Source organism: Phascolarctos cinereus, unplaced genomic scaffold (genome assembly GCF_003287225.1).
Source record: "Phascolarctos cinereus isolate Bilbo 61053 unplaced genomic scaffold, phaCin_HiC Scaffold_4;HRSCAF=312, whole genome shotgun sequence".
Taxonomy (NCBI): Eukaryota; Metazoa; Chordata; class Mammalia; order Diprotodontia; family Phascolarctidae; genus Phascolarctos; species Phascolarctos cinereus.
In genome coordinates, this window is record NW_027555847.1 from 575,287,132 (window position 1) to 575,306,973 (window position 19,842).

The 19,842-nt window shown below is 37.2% G+C and overlaps 1 protein-coding gene across 6 annotated transcripts in view; it reads right to left on the bottom strand.

Annotated features, from left to right (window-relative positions):
* The window catches only part of GMDS (GDP-mannose 4,6-dehydratase), a 785,826-nt gene that overhangs the window by 219,443 nt on the left and 546,541 nt on the right, over nucleotides 1-19,842 (bottom strand). For 5 of the 6 annotated variants that reach the window (XM_078153650.1, XM_078153649.1, XM_078153647.1 and 2 more), the window contains one exon: nucleotides 13,532-13,642. The exons of the other annotated variant lie outside the window; for it this stretch is intronic. In XM_078153650.1, the coding sequence (XP_078009776.1) occupies nucleotides 13,532-13,642 (111 nt within the window). The remainder of the gene's footprint in view (nucleotides 1-13,531; nucleotides 13,643-19,842) is intronic. 6 annotated transcript variants of the gene reach the window in all.

Genomic DNA, 19,842 nt, shown 5'->3' on the forward strand with positions numbered 1-19,842 from the left:
CTGAAGAAGAGAAGACTATAATTGGATTGCAGAAAGGCAATGAAGAAAGGAAAGCAAATGAGAAAAATGAAAAGACGAGATTGGAAAAATACATGAAAATTCTACAAAACAAGAATATAAAAGTGTCCCCTAAAAAAAAATCACAAAAAAGGAATTTTTAAAGTAGTACTTTAAGAAAATTGCCCAGAAATATTAGAAGCGTATGTCAATGTACAGCTTAAGAGAATCTACAGAACACCAACTGAAAGAAACTGGGAATGACAGAGAATTGGCCTAATTATAATAAGTACCTCTCACACTCTCCCTACTGGAGGGCCCCATGGGTCATATTTACCACAAGACTGGCCAAAGATCTCATTAGACTGAAAAAAAAAAATCCTAAGCTTACTCATTATCATGCATCATTTTTTTTTTGGGGGGAAGGCAATCAGGGTTAAGTGACTTGCTCAGGGTCACACAGCTAGTAAGCGTTAAATGTCTGAGGCTGTATTTGAACTCAGGTCCTCCTGACTCCAAGGCCAGCGCTCTATTCACTGCGCCACCTAGCTACCCCATAATACATCATATTTGAACTCCAGAAGTTGAGGGAAGGGAAAAAGCATTTATATAGCACCTGCTGTTTGTCAGGCACTGTGCTGGGCCCTTTGCAAATACTACCTCATGAGATTCTCACAATAAATAACTTATAAGGTAAACATTGTTATTATCCTCATTTTTTAAAGTACTTGAGGATAGTGAAGCAAACAGAGGTTGTGATAATAATAATAATGATGAAAACCATAATAATAGCTAACATTTACTTAGCACTTAACTTTACATTAGCACTTACACTGTGTAAGATACTATGTTAAGTGCTTTACATATATCATCTCATTTTTTTCCCACAACACCACTGGAAGGCAGATGCTATTATTATTATCCTCATTTTACTGATGAGGAAACTGAGGCAAAGGGGTAAAGTGACTTGCCCAAGGTCACATAGCTAGTAAGTGTCCGAGGCCACATCTGAATTCAGTTTTTCCTGCCTCCAGGCCTGGTGCTCTTATCTACTGCCTTACTTAGCTGCTTCTAATATTACAATATCAAACAACAAAATTTTCAAATAGTGAGGAAAAAACCTTTCATATTTCAAAGACAATCAATCAGAATAACACAAGACTACTCTGGGTTTATAAGAAATCAAAGCAAAAAGAGGAATACATTTTGAAAAACAAAGAAGATGGTTGATCTTCAAAATAACAACAGCAAAGCTGTGACAAAGCACAAAAAAAATTTAGGCATTTTGGCAAAAAATAATTTATTTAAACTATTCCTTCAGAGGAACCCATAAGTGATGAGAATACTGAACATGAAAATCAACTAGAGTAAGGATAAATATATAGTAATGGAAGACTAAGAAATAAAATGTTTTCATGGGGATCTCTATAGATAATGCCATGATTGTGTGGCTAGAAGAGCATTTTTCCTTATGTTTTAGTTTTCTTAAAAAACAAACTACCTTCACATACTAAGTGACACAGAAAAAGGCAAAAAGGCTGTAAATAGGCAAAATAATTTAAGCAGCATTATATATAATAGTGAAAATCAGGAATAAATAAGAAGGAAGAAGGGAATGAATATTTCAGGAAGCAAAAGCAACAAAACCAAAACTCAATAATCTCATTCACTAATTAGTAAATAAATATTGACAGTGGCATAAGAATTCCAGAGGGTCAGGTGACTATTGAGGGCGTATGAGGCAAGACAGACCCACCTTTTAAAATTTTCCTCCTTTTCTTTGGGGTAGTGGGAAAGGAAGGATAGAAAATGGGGTAAGGGTCGAGATCACATAGAGAGAAACTCCAGCAGAAAGAGAATGATGTGGAAGCATTGTTAAGTGGTCCTGTGGGAGATAATGGGGTTAAGAGAAAGGCTTTAAGTTAAGCTCTGTGCAGGAGCAGGTGGACACTTCAAGAACACAACATCTCCAAACCAACCTAACATTTCTCGGAACTAACTGCTACTGGGGAGAATAAGTATTTAGGACAACAAAGAGAGAACACAGCTTGATGACAGTTAAACGAGGGTAATAGGTTCAAAGGGAAAACCACATGACATCAGAAGAGACAAATGATGTCAGGGAAAAAGCAAAAAAAGGGATCAGAATTCTTGGACTTTGATTACAGAGCACTTTCATTATACTTCACTGTCTCCATTAAGAATGAATAATTCTGGAAATTGATTCTAGAATACCCTAGAAAGGGAAAGGAGCAGTAAAAGGGTGTATGTGTGTAATGAAAGCTACGTTTTTCAAAAGGGCATTAGAAATTAAGAGAATTTATGGGTTTTAGGGTATAAGGACAACTGACTTCACATTCTTATGCTCTGATCAATGATAGGCAAAGGCAAAAGAAATAAAAAAAGAGAAAAAGGTAATAGTAAAAGCATAAACTCAAAGAACTTGTGACTAGATAGGGTAACAGGAGGAAAAGGGAATTGGGGGAAGGAGAGTAAGATCAGATTGGCATAATCAAAGGTAACTGCAAAGATTAATGGGTGACAAAAAATTGTGTAAATATATTTCACAATATAGACACACTATATTTATATCTTTACTACTTATGATATATATGTAGTTAATGTAAGAAAACAGAAACAATAATTATAACCTTAAAAATGAATGGATGAAAACTCCCTATCAAAAGAGAGTGGAGAATTTCATAGAAAAATGAAACCCAACAATAAGAAATACCTTTAAAATGTATAAACACATGCAGAGTGACATCAAAGGGATGGATAAAATGAATTATGCTTCAGGTAACTAAAAAAAGAAAGCATTACAACAATAATTTCAGATAATGCAACAGTGTCAAGAGAGATAAACACAGAAATTGTGTTATACTGAAAGGCAACAGTAAATTTAAAAAGGCATTATTACATAAAATGTATGTATATATGTATGTATGTATGTGTGTGTGCAGACACATACACACATATATACTTAAGACTTTAGGAAAAAAATTAAAAATAAAAAGACTTTAGGATTTAAGCTTGTATTTTTTATTTTATTTTATTTTTATTTTTTTGTTTTGGTTAGGCAATGTGGTTAAGTGACTTGTCCAGGGTCACACAGCTAGTAAGTGTTATGTGTCTGAGGCCGGATTTGAACTCAGGTCCTCCTGAATCCAGGGCCAGTGCTCTATCCACTGCGCCACCTAGATGCCCAGGATTTAAGCTTTTAAAGGAAAAACTAAGAAAACCCCAAAATTACGATAGGGATGTGATAGTAGGGGAGATTGTAATATTATTATTGAAACTGAAAAAAAAATCCACCTAAAAGATAGAATCAAAGATTTCAAACTGGAAGAGACCATCAGATCCAACTCTCTCATTTTGTATGTGGGAAAACAAAAAGACAGAGTAGTTAAGGGACTTGCCCAAGGTAACACAGCTAATAGTCATTTGAGGCAGGAGTGCCCTATCCACTATGCTATGCTGTTTCAATCACTAAAACCCAGCAAAATATAGAGCTCAACAGATGTTTAGAAAAATTAGATTTGAATGATCCATGACAACTTCTGAACTGAAATATTAAATAATATACATATTTCTCAGTATCCCCACAGTAAAGGAGTCAAAAAGAAAAGCTAAAAAGGCATAAGTAATAAACATTTTTATAGACTGAAGTGTAACAAAAATGATAACAAATAAAAAGAAATATAAGTAAAAGTTACAGACTTAAATGGAATATTCTGCATAAGTTAAAGACAATGATAATTTATGGAATATGACTAACCTATCCTCTGAGGAAAATTGATATCTCTGAAAATTTATATTAACAAAACAGAAAAAAAGATGATCAATGAACTGTGTGTAATTAAAAAGGTAAGAAAACAAACGATTAACTCTAAAATAAGCTGAAGCAAGATATACTCCAAATTAGAAGAGAAAGAGAAACTGGGAAATAAAATGTGATAAAGACTAACAAATATGATAAAAATCAAATTGCTGAAATAAAAAAACAAGGTGAATTCATAAAAGAGAGGCGATAGATAAATATCAGAATATACTTTACACAATTTTATGCCACCTGAGTACTCAAAGGAAACAAATGAGCACTTACAAAACCACAAAATTCCCAACTTAATAAGAAGCAGAAATCTTAAACAACGCTATCTCAGAAAAAATAAATCAAGTAACTTATAAATGAACTGCCAAAGAAAGTCACCTGGGCCAAATGGATTTACAATTGAATGTCATCAAATATTTTTAAGAGCAATTAATACCTTTGCTGCAGAAGTCATCCTAAAAAGCAGCCAGAAAACATTTTATCAAACTCCTATTGTGAGACTAACATATTTTGAATGCCCACACAAGGGAAATAAAAAACAGAAACATATAAACCAATTGCAAAAATGAATTTGGATGCAAAAATGATATGACTAATTCACTGCAACCAAACTGTATTTATAATAAGTACATAAAGACTGTTTAACATTAAGGAAATGGCATAATTAATTTTATATCAGGATCTGGGTGATATGTGTTTTTCATCCACTTTGTTTTTTCAGTGTAGATGATTAAAGCAACTTTTTTTAAATAGGGATTTTGCTGAGGAAATTTTTCAGTGTTTTGTCATCATGCAATTAGTACCATACCATCTGTGAATAGGAGCAACTGGAGAACTTGCTACTAACATGCTATGACTATGTTTGTACTCTGGGCAGAGCATACATTAGATGAATACCTGAGGTGAACATTTGTCTCCAGGTTTATGTTTAACTGGATGCTAATACTCAGTGAGTTGTTATAGTTATATCTGTCATATAACACTGTGTTGTAATACACATAGGAGACACCTTACTTAAAGATAGTGTTTAAAGTGGCCCTTTTTTCTTCCAAATCAAATTATTAAAAAAAATTAATAATAGACAGCTGCAACTACATATCTCTACATATCTCATTTTTTTTTTTTTGTGAGGCAATCGGGGTTAAGTCACTTGCCCAAGGTCACACAGCTAGTATGTGTCAAGTGTTTGGTCTGAGGCTGGATTTGAACTTAGGTCCTCCTGACTTCAGGGCCAGTGTTCTATCTACTGCGCCACCTAGCTGCCCCCTATACCTCAACTGTTACAATAAGATGTAGTTTGCTACAGAAAATCATTGGTAAAGACTTCCTGTTTCCTTCTTATGTTTTCACAAAAAATACCCTTACTGTGTGTATAGACTCTACCTTTCCAGACTTATCTACCATTGTTATTCTCAACTCAGTCTATGCTCCATGCATTCATGTCTCTATGCCTTTTCTCAGGTATCTCTGGAGGCATGCTGGAAATGCTCTCCCTCTCTATTAAAATAGTGAATTATTATAAAGTCTTTAAAACCCAATTAAAATGCCACCTTTTCCAGGAAGCTTTCCCAAATTCAAGGGAAGAAATTCAACTTATCAATAACCAAATGAGAAATGTAAATAAAAGTAACTTTGAGATTCCACCTTATATCTATCAGACTCATAGAAATGACAAAAGAGGAAAATGGCAAATATTGGAGGAAATGTGAGAAGGCAGGTGCACTATTACACTGTTAGGGGAACTATGAATTAGTCCAGCTATTCTGAAAAGCAACTTGGAACTATAACCAGAAAGATACCAAACTGTACATATCCTTTGTCCCATCTATACTATTACTCTGCCTGTACCCCAAAGAAATCAAATAAAGAGGAAAAGGACTTATACGTTAAAAACATTTTTTATAACAACTCTTTTTGTGGTAGCTAAAAATAGTGACAGCTAGGCGGCACAGTGGATACAGTTCAGGGCCTGGAGTCAGGAAGACTCATCTTCCTGAGTTCAACTCTGGCTTTAGACTCTTACTAGTTGTGTGACCCTGAGCAAGTCACTTATCCTGTTTGCCTCAGTTTCCCCATTGGTAAAATGAGCTGTAGAAGGAAATGGTAAACCACTCCAGTGTCTTTTCCAAGATAACCCCAAATGGGGTCACAAATAGTTGGACACGACTGAAATGACGAACAACAACAGCAACAACAACAAAAACCCCTGGAAACTATGACAATGTTCTCCTATTGGGGAATGGCTAAACAAATTATGTTATATGAATGTAATGAAGCATAAATATACCATAAGAAATAAAATGGACAATTTCAAAAGAAAACAGAAAAACCCCTGTGAATTGATGAAGTGAAGTGAGAATAAAAAGAACAATTTATATGATGATAACATTATAGAGGAAAAACAACTTTCAAAGACTTTTAAACTTTGATGCACAAATAAAAATGAAAAATAACATTCACCTCCTATCAGAGAAAACAGAAAAAGATATATTCAGGCATGGCCAAAGTGGGAATTTTTCTGGACGATGTAGGTATATGTTGAGGGCTTTCTTTTTCTTCTTTATTTTCTTTGTTTAATTGGGGGGGGGCACTGTGGAAGGGAAAGATTAATTAATTTTAGGGCCTACATATACATTCATATTAAACATATTTTCATACTAGTCATGTTGTAAAGAAGAATTAGAACCAATGAAAGGAACCACAAGAAAGAAGGAAGAAAACAAAACAAGAACAAAAAAGAGTATGCTTCGATCTGCATTCAGATTCCATAGTTCTTTCTCTGAATGTGGATAGCATTTTCCATCATGAGGCCTTTGGAGATGTCTTAGATCCTTGCATTGCTGAGAAAAGCCAAGTCCATCAAAGTTGGTCCTCGTACAATGTGGCTGTTACTGTGTAGAGTGTTCTTTTGGTTCTGTTCACTTCACTTAGCATCAGTCTTTCCAGGTTTTTCTGAAGTCTACCTGCTCATCATTTCTTATAGTACAATCCTATTACATTACATTCATGTGCCACAACCTATGCAGCGATTCCCCAATTGATGGGCATCCCCTCAATTTCCAATGCTTGGCCACCACAAGAGCTACTATAAATATTTTTGCATATGTGGGTTCTTTCCCCGTTTTTATGATTTCTTTGGGATACAGCCCTAGAAGTGTTATTGCTGGGTCACAGTTTTATAATCATTTGGGCACAGTTCCAAATTGCTTTCCAGAATGGTTGGATCAGTTCACAATTCCACTAACGATGCATTAGTGTTCCAATTTTCCCAAATCTTCTCCAACATTTATCATTTTCCTATTTAGTTATGTTAGTCAATCTGATAGGTGTGATGTGGCACCTCAGAGTTGTTTTGATTTGCGTTTCCCTAATCCATAGTGATTTAGAGCATTTTTTTCATAGGACTATAGATAGCTTTAATTTCTTCATCTGAAAACTGCCTATTCATATCTTTTGACCACTTATCAATTAGGGAATGACTTGTATTCTTATAAATTTGACTAAGTTCTATATATATTTTAGAAATGAGGACTTTATCAGAGACAATGGCTGTAAAAATTGTTTCCCAGCTTTCTGCTTCCCTTCTAATCTTGATTGCATTGGCTTTGTGCAAAAACTTTTCAATTTAATGTAATCAAAATCATCCATTTTGCATTTCATAATGCTCTCTGTCTCTTGTTTGGTCATAAATTCTTCCCTTCTCCATAGTTCTGGAAGGTAAACTATTCCCTGCTCTCCTAATTTGCTCATAGTATCATCTGGGAAATATTAATTTAAAAAAATAACCAAAATAGGTGCTATGATATACCACAATTATTTGGATATAATTAATTTATTGCTGTGAATTAAAAGCCAGGCACTGAACTTTACTGCTAAAGTGGAATGGTGAAAATATACTGCATCTTGCTACTGAAAAACTTTCTTCAATACTCCATGCTAGTTGGGTGTACCCACTTCTATCCATTTCTGGGCTTAACTACACTCTGAAAGTAATTTTGGCTCTAGGCAGATGCTGGGCTTTATAAAACTCCCGAAGCCCATCATTAATCTGTTCTTGCTGACCAATTCCTGGACATGTTACTCACACACACTTACAATACGCAAGCTTTTAAATACTTTACTTACCACATGTAGGATAGAACCTGGCACATAGTAATTAAGCTTATATTAATACTTGTTACCTACCTACCCACCTATCTACATACCTATCGCTGCCCAGACTCTCTGTCTTAGGCTTTTGATTCATTTTCACCCAGAAATTCTGCTCCAATTCTTGGTCCTTTGCTCCTCATTTTCCCAGTCTGAGTTCTTGCTCTTTGTCTTAGTTAATTTTCCTAGCCTTTGGATATCTCATTTACCTAAACTTCTAGTATTTGTCTTCTCCTCCTTACTACCATTTTCCTCTCTGGATTTGACCTCTGGATCCCCTGTCTTATGGGACCTTCCAACAGCCCCCTTCTGTCTAAGGGTATTCACAGTCCTGGCTTTTGTTTGTCTACCTTGGCGCTGGCCAGATCCTGGGGTGACATCACCTGACCTGAGGTAAAGAAATCAATTCCTCAAATACAGCAACAGCTTGGACACATGAATTTTAACCACCATATTTCTGGTTGGGGGAACAATGTCCTACTGTGAATATATTCCGAAGTGAACCCTGCTGGTTATGACTTCTTTTCCTTTCTCCTTAATACCCAAAGGTGACTCACCAGGTTTAGCTATTCTTAATAGCAATGGAGCCTTTTTAAAGCTTTATATTTGAGTAGGAATGTTAATTTAGGACCAGCATAATACTCTTAAACCCACAGTTTTTTAGCAGCAAGTTGATTTTCAAAGAATCGCAGCTGTCTTGAAATGTTGATGAGCGGGCAGCTTGAATGGGTAAACTTCAAACGTCAATTCCCTGTTCCTACATTCAAGCTGCCAATTTCAACAGGGCTTCACAGGCAACAGGCTGTTGTGCTTGGATCAAAAATATCTAAGAATCTTGAGGCAAGTTTGAAATACAGCTGATTTTATTACAAGTAAATATAATTCAACAGCATTCTATTGAAACTACACAAGGGAAGAGAATTTAGTTTAGCTCTGTCTGGAACCAGAGGTACTCTGTTTTTACCTCCTCATTCTAACCTAACCCTTATTAGAGTTTCAGTAAGATGGGATAAGGACTGAGATAGGGTTCTAAGTCTGTGATTTCACTGATAAATGAAGTTCCTGGATGAAAAACAAAATAAAACTAAACCACCTTCTTTCTGCCACTGCTGGTCTGAACCCTCCCCCCCCTTTTTTTTTTTGCAACTTTTAATCTTAGAGAGTTGCCTACAGCACAAAGGTTAAGTGACTTGTCCATAGTGACATAGCTAGTACATATCTGAAGTAGGACTTCAACTAAGGACTTCACGCTCTGAGACTAGCTCTCTACCCAACAAAACATGGAGACTTTTCTTCTAGCATGATAAGAGGATAATAAAAATGACAAAAACAAAAAGATATATCTTTGAAAGAGTAAGATGGACCACATTACATTTAGAAAGTTATCCAAACAAAAACTTACACATTTTTGATGTAAGATGTGTACCTATATCAAATACACGCTGCTCCATTAGTTCTTTAAATATAGCTTAGGGGGAGGCACAGATCCACATGACCTGAAGTCTGGGATGTCTCTAAGAAGAAGAGGAGATAGAGCATGAAAGGTGGGAGGGAAGTACAAGCAAGCCCCAAGAACTCCTGAAAGGGAGTGTTCTTTTCTACACACTCTGAGAGGCTGTAGGTTCCTCCAAATAGTGCTGGTCTAGAGGTACAATTTTAGGTTCGGAATATGTTACTTCTGTGGTTGCTAGGACTAAAAGGGGAATGGCAGTTCCTAGCTTCGCCCCTTCTGACCAAATGCTTGTTACAAGAAAGACCATTACAGATAGTGAATAGCTATCTGTCCAAATGAAGCAGCACACAGAAATTGAAGAAGTTATACAGATTAGAATATGCCAGAAAAAAATGCAATTTTCCCATAGGAACGAGATAAGCTCTCAGCCTAAAATGAGAAAGAATCTGATCTCATCTAAGAGGAAATTCTCATTCCAAGTCTCTAGCGAGACAACCTGGAAATCAGGGACATCTTGAAGAGCTGGTTCTCCTCCAAATCTGTCCCTTTCAAAGTTTCTCTTCTTCTGCCCCCCTCTCTCTCCTGGAATCAATCCAGAAGAATATCTAGAACCACGGGTATTGGTCTTGAAGACTGTTTCTCTTCTCAAGAGTTTGTGAAGCAACCCTAACCCTCACATAGGTCTGTATCAGGTCAGCATTCTTTCTACTAGTTAGGAGTCATCCACATACAATAGCAAGGCCCATCACATTAACAAAATACAGGACACATTATCTCATGGTACTATAGAAATCTACACTTCCTTATTAAAAAGGAAGAAAAGGATCATAGGGATCATAGTGAGGCCATTTAGTTTAACTCCCTTAGTTTACACGTAAGGAAACTGCAGGGTAAGTAACTGCCAGATGTTTCTGGACTGCATGCTAACTTGAAAATTTATAGAAATGTTTCCTGAAAAACAAAAAAAGCAGGCACCACATCACAGAGTAATAGTAAAGACTGACAAAAGATATATACCACTGTACTTGCTGAATGTGATTTACAGTGATATTACCTCTGTATATGGATGAAACCTATAAACTAAATAAGATAAAGAATGGAACCAAAAAGCCCTCCATGGGCAATATCCACATGAACTTAACCAAAATATGAGTTAAAAGAAGCAGCAAGGAAATGACTTATTTATGCACATCTGTTGTCAGATACAGAGGGGTTCATAATAGCAATATGGGATAAGGGCAGAGCTCCCAGAAACTAGAGAAAGCTCACTTATAAAGAAGCCCAGACCTACTGATTGAGGGAGATTTTTCAAGGAAGTAGGAGAAACTGAATTAGCAGTTGCCAAACACCTAAGAAAGGTATGAACAAGTAGCTAGAAATAACCACCAAAGGCTTGATATTCTCGATGACAAATTTTCATACAAACCTCAAAACATCCTTGAGAATTCAACAAACATATTTAAGTCAATATAGGATTTTGACTAATCTTAAAAGTCTAAATGGAAAAAGCTTGAAAAATTAAAAACCATCTCAAGCAATCCACTTCATTGGAAAGCTATCTCTAAAAAAAAAATACGTAATAAGAGAAAACTTTCTTTAAATGACTGTGGATTTCAATATTATACCATTTTCAGGACTGTGTTCTTTCTTCCTCTCAAGACTTTAAGAATATACCTTCACTTCTCACTCATCTCTCTACATTAAATATAAAACTAATTGGACTCCCCCCCACCCCAAGTCATTCAAATAAAATGGTAAAACAAGGCAGTATAATGAAATAACAGTATAGAAAAGTGAATGAATGAATAAATGAAAAAAAAACATTTATTATAACATGCCAAGCACTGTAAGTACTAGGTATACAAATAGAAAAATTGAGACAGTACTTGCTTTCAAGGAGTCCACACTGTAAGGAGGAGACAACACATCAAAGAAAGTTCAGCAGCAGAACACATGAAGGCCTATAAATCTTAAGGGTGTACTTAGGGTGGATAGCTGCCCGTAATCTGGGTCAATAGTGGGATTACCCTCTCTAATGAAAACATAGAGTGCCAAAGTATTGAATTTCCTCCCTCTCTAATCTCAACCCAATCCTCAACCCTTTTAACTCTACACTATTCTGTACTTGCCTCCCTCCCCAATCTCAATACAATAGTCAGCCCTGTCTTCTGGTTTCCAATTCTTTGCCTCCTAGTCCTTTTGCCACTTACCTCATATCAAACCTTGGCCCTGGATTACTCTCACCTCTGCTCCAATTCAGGAGTCGCTAAATGCAGCTGGAGGAAGTGTCATAACTATATCAACCGGGTACATTACAAATTCATGTTGTTTAACTTCAACTGGGCTGTCATTGTACCAAGGCAGACCTTTTATTAAGCACTAATTGACTCTATATCTCATGTTCCACAGAAGATTTTCCAAACCTTTTCTTCGCACTTCAAACCTTTCATAACCTTCCTCCCTGTCTAACCCATGTTCTTGATGAGTGTGTTACCTCTACTCGGCAAATTGAAGCCATTCTAGGATAAGCTCCCTTATCTCCCATTCTCTTCATTTCAAAACCCCTGATCTCACCTCTTATTCTTTCCTCCTTTCTCCAACTCACTGATAAAGAGATCTACTTGGCATTCTCCTTACCAAGGTGAACTTCTCTACATATGTACTTGATCTCATCTGCTATATTTCCCAGCAGATTGCAATCTCAATCATCCCACTCCTTTCCCAAATCTTTAACCTCTACTAATTCCTTCCTCAGTAACTTCAAACATTCCCAAGTTGCGCCTATCCTTAAAAAACTTTCTCTAGAGGCTACCATCTTCTCAAGCTATTGTCCCATGTCCCTCCTTCCTTTGAAAATCAAATTTAATTAAAAAGATGTCTACACCTACTGACTCCACTTTCTCTCTTCTCACTCTTCAGCCTTTCAACGAAACTGAAACTGCTCTCTCCAAAGTCACTAATAATCTGTTACATGCCATATCTATTAGTCATTTCTGAGTCCTACTCCTTCTCAATCTCTCTTCTGCATTTAACACTGTTCATCACCCTTTCTTCCCGGATACTTTCTCTTCCCAAGGTTTTCATGACACCATTCGCTCATGGCTCTTTTCTTATCTGTCTGCTTCCTCCTCAGTCTCTTTTGCTGGCTCATCATCCATAAAACACTTTCCAGATGTGGTTGTTCCCCAAGATTATGTCTCAGGCCCTCTTCTCTTCTCTTCTCTTCTCTTCTCTTCTCTTCTCTTCTCTTCTCTTCTCTTCTCTTCTCTTCTCTTCTCTTCTCTTCTCTTCTCTTCTCTTCTCTTCTCCCTCCACATTCTATCTCTTGGTAACCTCATCAGTTGTCTTGGGCTTAACTGTCATTTCTATGCAGATGAACCATAAGCTATATATCCAGCCCCAGGCTCTCTCCCTTTAGCTTCATTCTAGCGTCACAAATGACCAATTTGACACTTCCAACTTGATTTCCTACAGACACCTCAAACTTAACATGTCACAAACTGAATTAATTATCTTTTCCCCAGGACCTTTTCTGTTTCTGCCAATCTGCCACCATCTGTCCAGTCCTCTAAGTTCATAACCTTGGCATTATCCTGAATTCCTCTGTGGCTTTTACCTCACATAGCCAATCAGTTGCCAAATCTTGTTAATTTTCCTTCACAACATCTCTTCTATCTGACCCTTTTCCTCTACTTTAAAGTGACTACTTCAGTTTAGGCCTTCTTCACCTTTTTACCTGGATTACTGCAATACCTTCCAGTCTCCTTTGCTTTGATTTCTTATCAGTTCAGTCCATCCAACAAACTGCTGCCACAGTAACATTCCTTAATGCAGATCTGACCATGGTACCCTCCTACTGAACCAATACCACTGGCTTTTTATTGCCTCAAGAACAAAACAGAAACTTAATTTCAGCTTTTAAAGCCCTTCACAACCTGGTTCCAACCTATTTAACCTCATGCAACATTTTTCCACTCCCACATTGTGATAAAGGAAAACTGGTCTTCATTTTGTTCTGCACATGACACTTCATTTCTTGTCTCTATGCTTTTCCAGTAGCTGTCCCACATGATGGGAATGGACTCCTTCATTACCCCTACCTTGGAGCCCCCTTCTCTTCTTAAGATGCATTTGAAGTTCCATCTTCTGCATGGAGTCTTTTCTGATTCCCCAGCGGCTAGTGCTCTTCCTCCCAAAAGACTTTGTATGCTCTGTGTGTGTGTGTGTGTGTGTGTGTGTGTGTGGGAGAGAGAGAGAGAGGGAGAGAGAGAGAGAGAAGAGAGAGAGAGAGAAGAGAGAGAGAGAGAGAGAGAGAGAAAGAAAGAGAGAGCGTAGCTCTCCAATTAAAATGTAAGCCCCATGGGAGAAAGGATTGTTTCATTCTTTGTACTTATTAATGAAAATAAATAATATAATAAAAATAAATATAATATATAATACAAAATGCAATAATGTAATAAATGTATATATAATAGGATATAAATAAAATAAATAATATAATACAAAATGAATATAATAAAATAAATAATAAAAAATAAAAGATATTATTGCCTAGCTTAGTGAAGAAATAATGATTGCTTTATAGAGCTTTCGAGTTTAGAACATGCTTCCTTACAACAATTCTGTGAGGTAAGTAGTTTCAGAATTATCCCCATTTTGCAGTTCTATAAATTAAAGCTCAGAGAACTCAGGGCCCCAGAATTAGTACAAGTCTAAGAGCGAAGATATGAACCCGGGTCTCTCTTGCATTTTTTCCATCTTAGCACATTGCTTTTGTCTTATATCAATCTACACTTAGATACTTAGTTTCTCCTTGAGACAGAAATCTCCTTGGCCTTTCACAACCACACCCCTTCTTACCATTCCATTCTTATACTTTATGCCCCTCCATGTATTATAAGATCCAAAGACACTGGTCTTCTTGCTATTCCTCCTCCATAATAATATACCTTATGATTCAATGCCTTTTTCCCTGCTCTCCTGCAATGTGCCTGGAATATACTCCCTTCACACCTCCACCACCTGGCTTCTCTGGCTTCCTTCAAGACTCAGCCTAAATCCTCTCCCTGTCCCCACCACTTCTGGTGCCTTCTTTCTGGAGATTACCTCCCATTCACATTGTATACATCTTGTATGTGCATAGTTGTTTGCGTGTTCTCTCTGCTATTGGAGTAGGAGCTTCTGGAGAGCAGAGCCATGTTTTTGTCTTTCTTTGCATCCCCAGATCTTAGCAAAGTGGCTAGCTCACAGTAAGTGCTTAATAAATGCTTGTCAATTGATCAATCAAATAATCAATGCTTTTAAAACTAAATAAAAGAGGTGGCTATCTGTACACTGACAACTGTACAATACATTAGGAATTAGAAGGTGGGAGTTCAGAAACTCAGGCTCCTCATTCATTCATAGTCATAGGTGTCAGGCACACATACCAGAGGAACATGAATTTATTTTGCCATTGGTAGATGAGGAGGAATCAAACAATCTTCATTGCACAAAGCAAACAGTAGCATCAAAACTCTGGCACAGGGGCAACTAGGTGGCGCAGTAGATAGAGTACCTCCTGGAGGCAGGAGGATCTGAGTTCAAATGCGACCCCAGAACATAACAGTCAATAGCTGAGTGACTCTGGGCAAGTCACTTAACCCCAACTGCTTCACAAACAAAAATAAAAACAAAAACAAACAAAACAAAAAAACCCAGCTCTGGCACAGTAGGCTCATAATAAATGCTTATTGACTGACTGATTGTTTTCTTTCCAGACGGAAGTCCCTGCCCCCTCCTCCCTTTACACATATAGAAACACTAGACATGAGATTAATGATGCTTAGCAGATTTCCCTTCTGAAATAGGGGGGAAAATGTATCATAATAAGTTGAAATGGTTACTGAAGAGTTTAGATTAGATGGCCACTAACGGTTCCATCCAACTGGATGACATTTCTTTCTATCACAGGATTACTGTCAAAGCATCAAAGGATTAGAGCTGAAGGGTCCTCAGATATCACCTAGTCCATAGAACCCCAGGAACATAGATCAGATCTAGATGGCCTAACCCCTTCATTTTCCAAATGAGTAAACTCAGGCCCAGAGTCATATAACTGTAAAATTTTATTAAACTTTAAGTTCATGAATGTTGTTCATTGTGATTCACTGTGTTTGTACAGAAATAAATTGTGAAGATCTAGTTCCTTAATCTGTAGATGTTTTTTATCTTTCAATCAGCATGCTTCAACAACCTATTTGCTATTGCTAACACCTTGCAAATGTTTAGGGAATAAAAATTCATTTTTAAATTTCATTTTTAAATGGATTCTAAAGTCAGTCTAGGCCAGGCTGATTCTATGTTCAGGTAGAAAAGACAGGTGGAAAGCAGCAAAGTGGTACAGTGGATAAAGAACTAGCCCTGGAGTCAGGAGAACCTGAGTTCAAATCCGGCCTCAGACACATAACACTCACTTAGCTGTGTGACTCTGGGCAAGTCACTGAATCCCAATTATCTCATACACACACACACAAAAAAAGAATAGAAAAGATAGTTGCACATGTTGATACAATTTGAGGATGATGGAGAATATCCTCTTGCCACCAAATCATCTCTCCTCTTGAGCTCTTTCATAAGATCCTGAAATTTAGGAATAAGGCACAAAACCACACACCCTTATTAAGGGTAACACACTAAGTTTCTGTTAATTACTTTTATCATGGATTGATTTCAGATGTTTTCCAAAAGGACAAGTTGTTAAAAAATAGTAATAAGACATTAGAAAAGGAAGTTTTTGATGGGGATATTAAGAGGTATGAGTAGAAACAATGGGCATTCTGGAAAGAGAAGTTTGGCTCTAGAATCAGAAAACTAAGATTCACATTCTGGTTCTGTTACTTATTGACCCTGGATAAGTCACTTCATCACTCTAGGCCTCTCAGTTTCTTCATCTTGAAATGGGGACAATGAGCAAATGATGTCTAAGCTCTCTTCTAGTTTTATATTCTCTTATTCTATGATTAAGGCAGCCTGTAACATGTAATTGAGGCAGAAATGCTTGAAGGGGAGAGAAAATAAGCTTCAGCATTTTGTTTAAGGGACTAGGCAGAAAGAAAAAAAAAACTTAATTGGGAACTTGGTAACTCCCCTGTTACCAAATGTATTTTGTACATCAAATGATTTTTGGATTCTCTGAGTCACTCTTTTACTTGACTAATGTGGATAATTACAGGTTTTCTGTCTTTCAATCAAGTGATATTTCTCAGTTTTTATCTCTACATGAATCAACCTATTTAGATAACATTATTTTAGGAGATTCTAGACCATGAAACAGTCCATTCATACCCAATGAACCAACACAATTAAAACATATTCACCCACCCACCCACCCACCCACTCACACACCCACAAAATCACCCTTGGAGGAACTGCATTGCCATTTTAAAATTCACTTATTTTCCCTGGCCCTGGTTGGTTGGCAAAATAAAACTTCTTACTTTTACAAGAAGATTAAAGAAAAAGTATCTGATTTTCTTTTCCAGTAATTCATTTACAGCAAAGTCTAGGCAGTGGGTGGGCACTGAGTGCAGCACTTCACATTCCATAGAAAGTATGTCAACCCATTTACTCCACAGTGGGAGATTCCTTACTGTATAGGGCATAGTAAGGAAGAGGATGGGGCCTGGAGTCAGAAAGCCTAGAGTTCTGACTCTACCATTCACTAGCCATATGACTTTGGGCAATTCAACTTAACTCTTCAGAGATAAGAGGAGGGGAAGGGATTTATACAAAGCTTACTATGTGGGGTATTATGCTAAGCACTATACAAATATTATGTCATTTGGTCCTCTATGAAGTAGGTATTATTATTTTCCTCATTTTACAGTTGAGGAAACTGAAGTAGGGAACAGATATGTGACTTGCTCAGGGTCACAGAATGGGAAAGAGTCTGAAGCTGGATTTGAACTCGGGTCTTCCTGACCCTAGACCCAGGAATGATATTGATGTTCCCAAGCAAATCAATTCAACTCAGAATACATTTATTAAACATCTTTTCATAACAGAGTACTCTCTTGAGTCCAAGAGGAAAGCTGTTAACTGTAAAGTACCACGTAAATCCAGGTTACAATTGCAGAAATAATAATAGTCAAATATAACAATAGAGTCACAGATCACAGAATTCTTGATTTAGAGCTGGAAGGGACTTGCCAGGACAACTAATCATTGCACTTCTGTGAGGAAGCTGGGGTCCAAAGACACGAACTAATTTGCTTAGATCATATGTGTAACTACTTAATTCATTATCAAAATTCATTATTAATAGTAACTAATGAATGTTCACAATGACCCATGAGTTTGATAAGTAGTAGCATCTCCAGAGGGAGAGGTTCAATTATTTTCTCAGTCTCATAGGATATCTTGAGGAAGGCAGTCAATAAACATTTATTAAGTACCTACTATGTGCTAAACACTGTCTGGAGAAGGAAATGGCAAATCACCCCCAACTCTTTACCAAGAAAACCCTATGGACAGTGGGGGCTTGCTATGGTCCATGGGGTCACGAAGGGTTGGACATGACTGAATGTCTGAATGATAACAATGTGCCAGGCACTGTCCTAAACACTGTCGATACAAAAAGAGGTAAATGACGTTCCCTGCCCACAAGGAGCGAACAGGCTCTTCACAGAGAATTGCCCTTAAGGCCATGAGGAGCTAGGGACGAGCCTTACTCAGATATAACACTGATCTGAGTGACCCTAACTTGCTGTCAGCCATTTTGTAAGACTGTAAGTCTCAGAGAATATGCCTACCTGAATTGGTAGAGGGAGTTTTCTTTCCTCGGCAGGTCAAGTCTCTTTCCTTACTTTTAGGATATAAGGCTTATCAGAAGGCTTAGGGCTTCTAACCTAAGGCAAGGAGCAGGACTGCATCCATCATTCCACTGATGTAGGGAGCTCTAGATAAGGAACTTCTGCTAATGCAGGTTGGCATCTTCTTTGCAACCTAGACTCTTAGAGAGCTGTCTAGAGTCCCGTGAACTTGACTACGGTCACTGAGCCAGTATGTGCCAGAGCAGGATGTGAACTCAGATTGCCCTGGCTATAAGACTGACTCTCTGCTATAACACACGGCCTCATTACATCTTTGTGAAAAAGGGGAACAAAAATGTGGAGCTAAGATGCCAGTTGGGGTGTGGAAGTTTCTGAGGACCCAAACCTGTGCATCTGATGGTAAGTGAAATAAGAGAAAAAAGCAGTCAAAACTCTAGAACCTAGAAGTCACCTAGGTCAAACTGGCTTCTATAGTAGGGTAACCCTGGGCACAAGAATAAGGACTACTAGGGCAGCTAGGTGGCACAGTGGAAAGAGCACCGGCCCTGAAGTCAGGAGGACCTGAGTTCAAATCTGGCCTCAGACCAAACACTTGACACTTACTAGCTGTGTGACCCTGGGCAAATCACTTAGCCCCAATATCCTGTTTAAAAAAAAAAAGAATAAGGACTATTTTATGGTTATCTAATGAAGGAAAAATTTCAAAATAGAAGCACTTCAGCTAAACCAACTTCTGCATTACTTTTTCTTCTATTCCTACTACCCTTCCTCACTTTGCAACCCTCCCTCCCTCCCCCAAGACAAATATAGGGAAATTCCTCCCAATATACAGTGCTGTACTATGTAAGCATGTTACTGTGTCTGTAGCAAATGCCATTCGGCAAAGTTTTTTGGTGTTCCAAGCCTGTGTGGACCAAAAAAAAAAGTTCTGTACTCAATAAAAGTAAAAAACTAATAGACATATATTTACTACATGTTTTCTGGGTGTGTCTTAGCCTCCCTTGGCTAACTTGACATCTTTATATAATGGCAAGGCCTTTAAATGATCATTGCTATAGCAGTAATAAAGATAATCATAAAAGTACTTTGAGGTCAGAAAATATTAAGAAAAAAATCAGAAAAATGAGGGACACGAAACAAAGTATAAAATGCTAGCTAGGTTTGGAAAAATTCAGGTGCTGTACCTCCAAGTATATCACAGCAGGAGGTGGCTAGCTACTGCTGTTTTATTTAATGAGTCTCCACATAAAGTCCAGCTGCTAACCATGTGATAAGTCCATCTCTGAAAACAAGAAAGCCCATTCTCTATCACCATACAGCTTCAGTTCCCATTAATGGCAGTTTCACTTGCAACTAAGGGGGAAAAAAAACCCAACAAGACCTCAAAGAAGGGTTTCTTTGGGCCCAAGTTTTATTCTGCACTTAAAATTAGAGGACTAGAACTCTGCTAGACTTGACTTTTTCCAAATAACAACAACACAATTACTACCTAAAACTCTCTAGAATGAAAATAAAAGAAAATATGTCAAATCTGAATCTATTAAAACTTATCTATCTATCTATCTATCTATCTATCTATCTATCTATCTATCTATCTA